This window comes from Gymnoscopelus braueri, assembly GCF_963280865.1.
Source record: "Gymnoscopelus braueri genome assembly, chromosome: 17".
In the NCBI taxonomy this organism is placed as follows: Eukaryota; Metazoa; Chordata; class Actinopteri; order Myctophiformes; family Myctophidae; genus Gymnoscopelus; species Gymnoscopelus braueri.
In genome coordinates this window covers 4,696,203-4,708,436 of record NC_137617.1, presented here as the reverse complement: position 1 = coordinate 4,708,436, position 12,234 = coordinate 4,696,203, and the positions used below count along the sequence as shown (strand labels likewise).

General features: G+C 41.9%; 1 protein-coding gene across 1 annotated transcript; it reads right to left on the bottom strand.

Annotated features, from left to right (window-relative positions):
• Nucleotides 1-3,664: 3,664 nt before the first annotated feature.
• LOC308104404 (chemerin-like receptor 1) lies at nt 3,665-11,146 on the bottom strand (the record flags this gene model as incomplete). Its single annotated transcript, XM_080454812.1, has 2 exons — nt 11,100-11,146; nt 3,665-4,731 (listed from the first exon to the last, which is right to left on the bottom strand). Exon 2 carries the CDS (start codon nt 4,715-4,717, stop codon nt 3,665-3,667), a length of 1,053 nt encoding a protein of 350 aa, XP_080310938.1. The 5' UTR covers nt 4,718-4,731; nt 11,100-11,146.
• Between the last annotated feature and the right edge of the window lie 1,088 nt (nt 11,147-12,234).

The window sequence follows — 12,234 nt, the reverse complement described above, 5'->3', positions numbered from 1 at the left end:
GTCGACAACGAGCATCAGTTGGACAAATACACACACACCTCCCCTCGGCAGTGCTCTAAAGTGTCTAATTTCTCTCCAAAAGCCCTCGAATATGATGGAATAAGATTATTAAGGATTACTGTGATACTGGTAAGCTCACATTTCCTATCGCACAAACCATACCTTAACTTTCACTAACCCCCCAAAAAACATTCACTAACCCCCAAAAAAAACTTTTTTTTTTTAAATGCTTTTTGTTTTATTTTAACTCTCTGTGCCACGCCCCGAGATATCCCGAGTTTTTCCCGAGTACCCTCCGTGCCAGCACGAGAAATCCCGAGTTTTTACTTTTGACTGTGGTCGCGCTATTCTGTTTATTTTTCATGATCACTTTCGCTTCCTGACTCCTTCAGACTCATTGGGTTCCGGTTTCATGACGCAGATTCCGTTTCCGGTTCTCATTTTTTTCCCGCGGTCATTTTCGGCCAGAATAGGGAAAGTCAGGTTTTTCACACGGTATAAAAAACGAACGGAGAGGTCCACGTCTACTCTCTTTGGTCTGGGTGACGATCAGTCATCGTAGTCGTGTATCGCATCGTAATTTAGCCCGATCAACGATTGTCAAAAATGTCAACATCCGGTTATGACCGGATGTGACGTGAGCCTGTTTGGGAGGGGGCGAGTGAGCCAGCGAGGTCATCAATGTGTCGATTTGTTGCTCTCTACTGGTAGAACTGTATTATGGGTTTAAACACCCAATCAGATAATTTATTTGAATGAAAAATTACAAAATGAAAAAATAAAAAAACGCAAATTGCTGGCACTGGGGGAGTACTTTATGAAAAAACTCTTGGCACTGAGAGAGTTAATTAATGGGAAATTGCATTTGGCCCGCGGGCCGCCAGTTGAATATCCATGGTGTACAGTGTACTGATATATGATGTGATAGGGGGCCCAGCACAGGAAAAGCACCTGACCTTATACATAGGTGTCATATCATTGCTGCTGGGCAGAACCCTCCTATCTCCATGTTTTAACATTTTTTTGTTTTTTTGTTTTTATCTAAAAATGTTATCCCGCGATTTTTTAAACCCATTTTTTTCACCCGGTGCCAATTTCCTAAGTGATCCTGGGCGCTATACCAGCCCTACACCAGCACTACACCAGTCCCCCACAGTAGGGAGGCCAGGGCCGAGCTCATGCTTCCTTCAATGCATGAGAGCCAACTGACCTTCTTGTCACCTGACAGGGGGGAGTTTCCCTGGCTGGACGTAGCGCGTGGAAGGAACACGTTATTCCAACCAGTTCCCTTCCCCTCCATCAGGCGCCCCGGCTGTCATGGGGGAGGCGGTATAGTGACCAGGATTACTACATGTTTTTGTGAGGGTATTAACTACCCTAGGAGACACGGGGAGAACATGCAAACTCCATGTTTTAACTTTGTTGTAAATTAAATTAACGCCCTACTTCGTCAGAGCACATAAATTGCACGTTGTGAGCTTGTAGATCAACGATTTGTATTTATGTATAGTCTCCGCCAAGCCGAAAGGCATGGCGAGAGAGTATGTTTTACCCCCTGTCCGTCCGTCCGTGTGTGTGTGTCCGTCCGTCCGTGTGTCATTCTGTCATTTTGTGTAGAGCTAATCTCTGGAACCGTTGGCTTGATTACTATGCAACCGTGCTCGGCTTGTGTGTCTGCGTCTCTGTGTGCAGTATTGTGTGCACTGCCTGCACTGCCTGTGTGTAGCCGCCAGAGTGCGCCAGAGTGCACTACAGTGTGGCTGAAATCCAACACACACACACACACACACACACACACACACACACACACACACACACACACACACACACACACACACACACACACACACACACACACACACACACACTACACTCCTCTGAGAGAAATATAGCAGCTACAGTAAAAAATAACACATCTAAAAGCATCTACACGAGTTCAGCTATTGGTATCTCTAAGAATTCCATGTCATTTGTGCATATTTCAGGCCGGATGGCAAGTTGAAAGCGTTCGCTTCCTGCGTTCGCTTCCCGCGTTCGCTTCCCGCGTTCGCTTCCCGCGTTCGCGCGTCTTACTTGTTTAGCAAAACACATTTTTTTTGAACAAAATGCCTCAAATCATGAATGCAGTGTCCTATTGCCATGCAAAGCCTAAAAAGAAATGGCACCCTTTTCACATTGGCCTATTATAGCGCCACCAGGAGGCCACAATAACCTACCTGACCTGGCGGAGACCTGTGCTACGAGGAGCACTTTTACTAGTTTATGTATGTATTTATTTAAGTATGTATTTATGTATGTATTTATTTGTTTATTTATGTATTTATTTTTGAAAAATCTTAGAAGTAGACGTGAAATTGTGTGTGCGTGTCTGTGTGTTTATTAATTGAATATTGAACCAATGAAAAGTGTCACCAACAGCTTGTGACTAAATAATAACTACATTAGATCCATTGGACTGGGTTCTTTCTTCCATTTTCTTTATACAGTATATATATATATATATATATATATATATATATATATATATATATATATATATATATATATATATATATATATATATATATATATATATATACACACACATATATAAACTAAAGAAGACTTGTGCACATCTTGTTAGACCCCGACTGGAGGTGCAGGTCAGCGCAAGAGCTATTTATGAATCTAAACAGGTGCACCTGAGGAAGCGGAAGCGAAACGCGCTGTGCAAACAATAAAACAGCAAAATCAGACCAGAGGAGTGTGCGGACCCTTCTTGTGAAGGTTTTCACCTGTTTAGATTTATATATAGATATAGAGAGAGAGAGAGAGAGAGAGAGAGAGAGAGAGAGAGAGAGAGAGAGAGAGAGAGAGAGAGAGAGAGAGAGAGGTATATATATATACATTGTAACTCCTCCTTGCAAAATGCCATTGAGGAAGATGGTTGCAAGATGGGTTGTCTCCTGGCCGGGCTCCTCTTTCGTCTCACCAGGTCCAGGACCTGAGCGCTGCGCCAGATCCGGTGCACCGCTCCGATCCAAACATTTCCTTCTGGCGTGATGGTTCCTTGGGCCGTGGTGGTAGCCTACTGCAGGCTCCACTTGCGGATTGCTTGAATGGCCCTCCTAAAGGCCTCACCGTGGGTTTGTTGGGCTTCTTCCTCATGGAAGACACAGCCTAGGGCGCTAACCCATACTGCTCCCGGGATACGTCTACATTTCGGCTGTCAACAGCCGGTATATATATATATATATATATTCAAAGATTTCCACAAATGTTCACGATTAAAATGAAATAGCGGATCTACAAGCTCATTAAAATATTCAAATTCTAATTATTATTTGAATAGCCAAAAAACCCGCCCAGACTTTACTGTTTACTAGTGTGTTCACAGTCAATGTTGTTTCATGTATTTTAAAGCAATCATAATGCTTTTTAAAGCATTTTAAAACAAGCCTCTTTCTTTTATTGCTAAATGAAACAGATAGAACTCAGAGAACAAACCTTTATTTAGAATTATTTATCTTATAGACAGTGGAAGCAATTTGCACACATTTTCCACGATTTCCCCCCAAAAAATAGCAGATCTTGTATATCTGCTATTTTTGAATAGCCAAAGTAATCTAAAACCGACAGAGATGCGTTCACGGTTTGAATGGGTTAAAGTAATGCAAAGACATTCCTAAACCTGGTTCTCAGACAAGGGAATCTCTTCACAGGTTCTCCCTGGGTTTGTGGAAGTGTTGGTCTGAGACAGCTCTTCAGTGGTTCTCCCTGGGTTTGTGGAAGTGTTGGTCTGAGGCAACTCTTCAGTGAAGGCTTTCTCCAGCACCTTTAGGATAGAGCTGCGGAATACAGCCTTGAAATCCTGACCCATGAACACGTACAGCAGTGGGTTCAGGCAGCTGTTTAGAAGTGCCAGGCAGAAAGTTATGGGGATTCCGATGTCTACCACATGACGCAATGTTTCACTGTACTCTGACACCAGGAAATTCACAAAATCAATCTGATGCATGATGTGATAGGGGGCCCAGCACAGGAAAAATGCGGTGATAACAGCTGCTATGATTTTGAAGGGGCGACCTGATTGGCTGGCCAGCGAGCGATTATTCCTGAGCCGGTAGATGATGACAGAATAGCAGGAGACGATGACAGTGAAAGGGACCAGGAACCCCATGAGGAAGGCAGTGATGGTCATGACCCCATATCGAAAGTTCACCAACTGAATCACTTCTGGTGTACTGTAGTTACCGTTGGGTGCAAAGTTGTAGGAGCACCTGATGATGTCCTCATCATGGTCAGAGGGCTCTGTGTCACTAAAGACCAAGGTAGGGGAGCTGAGAGCCAAGCCCAGCACCCAGACACCCAGACTCACCCAAGACGCCTTCCTGACACTGCGTTGGTTCTGGGCCCACACTGGACACACCACACATACACATCTGTCAACACTGATGACCACCAGGATGTAGATGCTGGCATACATGTTCATGGAGAAAACAGTACTGCCCATTTTGCACATGAATGTGCCAAAAGGCCAGTGGTAGTCCAGAGCTTTTTCAGTGATTCTCAGGGGCAGGAACGCTGTAACCAGGAAGTCGGCCACAGCGAGGTTGAGGTACCAAACAGTGTTGACGGTTTTCTTCATTTTGAAGCCCGTCACCCAGATGACCACAGCGTTCCCCAACACGCCGAGCACAAAGACCAGGCTGTCAATGACGAGGTACACAATCTCCATAATTGTCCTAAAACCTAAAATAACAAAACAATGAAAGTACATGCTTTGTTTTAACAGGCCATGTATTATTATTATAGTGAAGATATTTCAACCTTTATTTAAGATTATTGGAGAGATCATTGAGGGAGACCCTCATTTACAATGATGCCAAGATTACACACATATAAATAACATAAGAGCAACAAGAAAAAACAATAAAGTTGACACAAACAGTTAAAACTAGAAAAAGTGCTCCTCGGAGCACAGGTCTCCGCCAGGTCAGGTAAGTTATTGTGGCCTCCTGGTGGCGCTATAATAGGCCAATGTGAAAAGGGTGGCATTTCTTCCTCGGCCTAGTGGGAATGTGCGTGCAAATTTTCACGGAAATCGCACGCCACGTTCATGATTTCAGACATTTTGTTCAAAACGGACCAATCCTGCAAACTTTGGAAGTCAACCTTAGCCAATCAGGATGGAATATGAAATATCGGACAGATGCGTCTTGATCACATGACTATAGAGATACTGTGTACCGATGTGCGTGATGTTTGGATAAAATCTGAAGGATTAATATCCAAAAATGTATTTGACATAAGTCGGCCTCCTGGTGGCGCTGTAAAAAGCAGATGTGAAAAATGCAGTGCAGATGTTTTTCCTTGGCCTCTAGGGAGTAGGCGTGCAAAGTTTCACGCAGATCGGTGCAGTTATAGTTAAAAATGCAAATCGGCCTGTTATAGCGCCACCATGAGGCTGATGTGAAAAGTTTTAAGTGACATTTCTTCCTCGGCCTAGTGGGAATGTGCGTGTGCAATTTTATGGAAATGGCAAGCTGCGTTCATGGTTTGAGGCAGTTTGTTCAAAACGGACCAATCCTGCAAACTTTGGATGGTAAACTTAGCCAATGACGATGGAATATGGGAAATCGGACAGATCAGGGTTGATCACATGACTATAGAGATACTGTGTACCGATTTGCATGAGGTTTGGTTAAAAACTGTAGGAGTAATGGGGAAAAATGGGTTTTGCACAAATCGGCCTCCTGGTGGCGCTATGACAGGCCTATGTGAAAAATTTGAGGCAGAGGTTCTGAATTGGCATCCAGGGAGTGGGTGTGCACAGTTTCGCAGCGACCGGGCCAACGGTGCCTGAGATTTGGTGCTAACACACAGACAGGACACACGGACGGACGGACGGACGGACACACGGACACACGGACGGACGGACAGGGGCGAAAACATACTCTCTCGCCATGCCTTTCGGCCTGGCGGCGGACGGACACACGGACACACGGACGGACGGACAGGGGCGAAAACATACTCTCTCGCCATGCCTTTCGGCCTGGCGGAGACAACAATTGCATGTTAACAGCAATCAGTTAAAACAGTTGCATACAGGTAATACACGGTTATTATATAGATTCCTAAAATGGCCAATAGATACTAGGGTATTCAATTTAAGCTCTTGTTGCAAGAGGTTCCAAGACTCAGGTGCACCAAAGCTGAAAGCAGCCTTTCCCTGTTTCAAATTGGCAAAAGGAACCAGAAGGATTAGCCAATCGCTGGAGTGAGTTAGAATGTGATTATGTTTCGGACGAAGCATGGATGAGATATAAGGTGGTAATTTTCCAACCAGGGCTTTATAAATAAAAGGATGCCAATGACCTTATCATACAAGGCACAGTGATGATTGTTGTAGCTGTCACCAGTAATAAATCTCAGGGCTGAGTGCTAAACTGAGTCCAGAGGCTTGAGTGTGGAGGCGGCTGCATGACGGTAGATTATATCTCCGTAGTCCAGTACAGATAGAAATGTGGCTTCAACAATCCTTTTCCTACAGAGCATGGGGAAACTAGTTTTATTCCTATATAGGCAGCCAATCTTTTGACGGAGTTTTACAACGAGGTTATCTATGTGGTGTTTGAAATTAAGTTTGTCGTCCAGCCATATACCCAGATATTTATATTATGTGACTTTTTCTATTGTTGATCCAGTGGTGGTGGTGATAAAGATATTGGAGTGGTCTATGTGTTTGGATTTGGAGAAGACCATGAATTTTGTTTTATTGTCGTTAAGTGTTAATTTAAGACTGTTAAAAGAGTGTTGTAGCGAGTTAAAGGAGAGTTGTAATTTTTCGATGGCCAATACAGGGGAGTCAGCGGTACAGTATAAAATTGTGTCGTCAGCATAAAGGTGGATTTGACAGCCACATAGTGAGGAAACAATTAATATATTATTCATTAATATAGATAGTGAACAGGACAGGGCCTAGAATGGATCCCTGTGGTACGCCGGATTTAACCGGCAGGAAACCAGACTGCCCACCTCCCAACTTCACACATTGACGTCTGCCACACAGATAATTTTTAAACCAACTGCAGGCGTCCTTATCAAAGCCTGAGATGAGTAGTCTATCTAAGAGTAGTGTACACAGTGGTGTACAGTGTCAAATGCTTTGGCAAGGTCAATAAAAATAGCTGCAGCATGTTTGTTTTTGTCTAAACCAGTAATTAAATGATCCAGAACTAGGGTAACAGCTGATGTAGAGCTATGATTAGCTCTAAAGCCAGATTGATGTGGTCTTAAAATTGACTGTTGTGAGAGGAATGGTTTTAGCTGGTTATTTACTATGGATTCCAGAATTTTTGAGAGACAGGGCAGTTTTGAGATTGGCCAATATTTATTGGGATCATTACAGTCACCACCTTTGTGGAGTGGGCCTACATGAGCTGTTTTCCAGACACTGGGCACTATTCCTGATTAAAAGCATTAAAAGCAATGTGATCCACAATAAAATCTGCAGCTAATCTTAAAAAAAAGGGATCCAACTTATCCTCACCAACAGAGGATTTGATGTCAATGAGCTTCCAGGACAACATTAGTGGAGACAGGCTGAATAGAGAACTGTGACCCAGGGCTGACTGCATGTATACTGTCATTGGCCGCGTTTCCCAAAGAGATTTGTAGAGATGCTGCGTAGAGATGCTGCGTAGAGATCCTGCGCAGGTTGTACGACGGGTCTTATGTGCGTCCACACAGGCTGCGCAGTACCCTAGCAGGCACGTAGATTTCAGGTCATGCGTAGCCTACGCAGCTTGCGTAAGAGCCTGGGACCCGGCGAAACCTACGCTCTACCCTCATTAGTAGCAGCTGGTTGTGCCCTACGTGCTATCGGTTCCCACGGCGTTACGTGTCTGCTAAAACTACATTCGGGAGACAGAATGGCGTATCCTACTCTCCTCCTACTCCTGGGAGAGGCGTAGCCCTGAGTGCTGTCCGACGCAGCAGTTTGTGACGAGCGCCCTGGGGCGCTCGTAACACCCATCGTAGCGAAATAGATCTATGAAAAGACCGACCCCACACACACACACACACACACACACACACACACACACACACACACACACACACACACACACACACATATAATTTGTATATATATATATATATATATATATATATATATATATATATATACACACACACACACACACACACGCTGTCAACGCACTGCGACATGCCGTGTCTATAGCTTGCAGATCTGTTCTTTTGGGTAGGGCGGGCGGCTGCGCTGCTTCTAGCCCTGGTTTTGGTTAATGGTAAGTTCAATCCTCCAGATCTGTAGAGGGCACTGTGGAGTAAATAAAAATAAATTCTGTCTCGCTGACATATTTTATTTTCTGCCCAAAAAGTGTATTTTACAGAGTAGGTGGGGTGCTGAGAGGCTTCCCACCTCCGAGAATAGACTTTCAACAACACAAAACAGCCTTTGCTTTGGTGAGTAGCGAAATGGTTTTGTTTATTTTTACTACTCTTGAGCACTCGCAGGGCAGCGAAATTCCTTGTACAAGCGCAGAGCGAGGGGTCTTCCAGGGCGTTAGAGGGAACTCACTAACGCTCTGAACCAGGGCTACGCTGCTTCGTCCTCTATGCATGAACCCGAAGTTTACAAATTGTACTCTCACGGATGATCCGATCGTCTGATAAAAATATTAAGCATATGCCAAGTTAACTAAAGGTATATAAATGATGCTGAGCTAAACATGTTTCCTTAAAGTTTTATAGTTAAACGTTAAGATGAAAGTCCCCAGTTCCTCTCACAAAGTGACAGCTGTTGCGCTCGCCATGTTTATGAATGGTTAAAAAATCCTTTGAAACTAGCAGATCTACAAGCTCACAACGCTTCACAAGCTTGTAGATCTGCTATTTTCAAAATACATATTAAATTTGGGAAATGGGACATTCTGCATTCCTTTACTTTTGGTATTTTAAGTATATTTAATTTACTTGCATAATGGGGACACTTTAGTGTTTTATTTACCTTGCAGATGTCACCTCACTGTAATTTAATTCATAAATATATTATTCAAAAGTTGTATTTGGAGTGGACTGCTTCAGGACATCTGACAGTTGGCTCTGGTATTTTTATGATCCATTTCACTTTCGCAAAGGGTGTTTAAACTGCTGTGTAGTGTAGGACAGCACTACGTAGTTCATGTAGGCTTTACGTAGGCTTCGTCCAGGAGGTCTTCATGTGCATGCTGTCTCGCGAATGTAGTTTTAGCACACACGTAACGAGAACCTACGACGATGGTATCTCCTGAAGCCAGTTTAGATGGCACGTTGGGCACACACAGCTGCTACTAACAAAGATAGTGCGTGGCGGGGTTGCTACTGCGCAGGTGCGTGGAGGCTCTTACGCAGCTTCTAGGCTACGCACGAGCTCAAATTCGTTTGGGAAACCCGGCCATTGTTCGTGACACATGCTATTGGGCAATGATCGCTGATGCCCTGTTCAAAAACACCAGCAGCAGTGATTTTATCCTTTCTGTTACAGAGAATCAAATCAATCAAAGTTGATCTGGTGATATCTTTCTTATTTGGTCTTGTACATCTTTAATTAATTGTGTTAAGTTAAGGTTATTACAGATATATTTTAATTTGTGTCATTTTATATTTTATATTTTATATATATATATATATATATATATATATATATATATATATATATATATATATATATATATAATATATATATATATATATATAATTATTTTTTAAACACAAATCTTCTCTTCTGGGGGTCCCTGGAACAAAAGAAATTCATATGAAGGGGTCCGTGGCCAAATACATATAATTTTGGGGGTCCTTAGCAGGTCTGAGAACTACTCATTTAGAGGGCAGTTGTAGAATCGACCTCAGGTCTTAATGGCTTAAACATCTCTATATTCTAGATAGCAATCATGGCATGTCTAAATAATAAAGCCAATACAATAAAAGCATAGATATCTGTTTCAAAGTGTTGAAGAGACGTGCCTTGTTCTTAAAACTGTGGTCCACAAGAGCTCATTCTCTAGTCCCTACATTTACAAAACAGTTCAATTCATGTGCAAAATGGACAGTAGGCCTACCGTTCAATGCTGTATCAAACCATGATTGCATCATGGAATGGACTGCGAGAACTGATTGTAAAATAGAAAAGATCAAAATCAAGCTATAAAGTAGCCCAAAGGTTGCACGTCATTAAAAATAGGGCATTGTGTGTTTGCACTGAACTGGTTAATGTCAATCAGATGGTGCCTCAATGGTGCATCTGTTACCACAACTTCCTTTTGCTTACTGACTTGCCATAGCTGAAAAGCAGTGGTTTGTGCAGCATAGGACCTTTGTAACCCAACAGTCTAGCAGTAGAGCCTTTATAATCTAATTAAATAAACAGAGAATTATGTCAGTTGCTAGCATTACCAATTGCTTGGTCACATTATCGTATTGATGCCCATGCATTGGTATTGAAAGATATTTCCAAATCTAAAATGTAACCAAGAATTCTAAGCAAGCCTGTCTCTTTTAAAGAGGTTTAAACAGGTTAAATAATTGTCTGGGGATAATCTTTACTATGACTGTGCTTGTGCTTGGCATATTAGATTGATGCATTTGAGATACAGCTTGGGGTATGCCTGTCTTACCAGAAAGTATATTTAGTTTTTTTTTGTTTTCTATAGTTGATACTATTGCTTAGAGCCTGTAATAGCTTAAGTGTGAAATAAGACCCCTTTTTTATTATTAATCTTATTATTAAGCTCACAGCTTTGTGCCGTGCTGTGAGCTTGCCACGGCCAAATGCATATCATTTTGGGGGGTCCTTGGCAGGAACAAAATTGAGAACTACTGATTTAGAAGGTATTTTGTACAATCGACCTAAGGTAGAGAGCAATCATTGCATGTCTATATAATAAAGACAATAAAATAATAATTACAATAATACATAATGATAATAATAATAATAATAATAATAATAATACATTCATAATAATAATAATAATTGTAATAATAATAATAATAATAATAATAATAATAAAAAAGATAGCAATCATATAATAAAGCCAATAAAATAAAAGCATAGATACCTGTTTCAAAGTGTTGAAGAGACGTCAGTCAGAGAAGTGTCTTGTTGTTCAAACTGTGTTCTGTGAACACTGAGGAGGTCCTTATATACAATACATGTAGGTGTCATATCATTGCTGTCGGGCAGTAACCCGACAGTGTCTAAATAAGGCCAGACCGCATTATTGTAACTCCTCCTTGCAAACTGCCATTGAGGAAGATGGTTGCAAGTAGAGTTGCAAAGTAGTTGCATGTTGCAAGGAGTTGCATTAGTTTTGCATTAGTTTGGACTGGCCTTAACCCTTCAGGACCGGGAACGCATCTGCATTCACAGACCACTTTAACCATTATTCTATACTCTGGCTATTCAAAAATAGCAGACATACAAGCTCATAGTGCGGCACTGATAGCCGCGTTATGAGCTTGTATATCTGCTAATTTTGAAAAATCTTGAAATATTTGCGCAAATCTTTGAATGTATATATTTTTAAAGCAAGTATTTTTAACTCAAATCTTTGCTTAGGGGGTCCCTGGCACAACATATTTTGAGATGGGGGGGGGGGGGTCCGCGGACAAGAAAAAAGTTTGAGGACCACTGATACTATAGCAACATACTTTTTGTTAAAAACAAAAAAACAACTGGTATTACGTTTTGTTTTAGGTATTAAAAAGGTCTTACAAGTCCTGAAATTGTCACTTTACTGTCATCTGGGGACCCCCTCAAAATCATGTGGGGACCAGCCTGGGGGTCCCCGACCCGCAGGTTGAGACCCACTGATCTATATGTTGTGGTTTGACAAACATCCTGTTTCCTTGTGTTGAGAGACGTGGCTTTCAGATCAGCCTTTCAACCCTGCTTCCCTTAACCTTAACCCTGAGGCCCATTCTACAAGTGATGTTTTGTTTTACTCCACTCCAATTATTAGAACAATTTTGTTAATTACTTTGCAGATATAAATTATTATATTATAAAACATACATTAACCACTTTAGCCCTATTTTATACATAGGCTATTTGAAAATAGCAGATCTACAACGCGTCACATCATCAATTTCAATTTTGTTTTTGCATATTTGCTATTTTTGTATTATTGTACACTTGTAGGCCTATCTGCTGTTTTTGAATAGCCAACGCTAAAATCTTAAAGATGCTTTTCC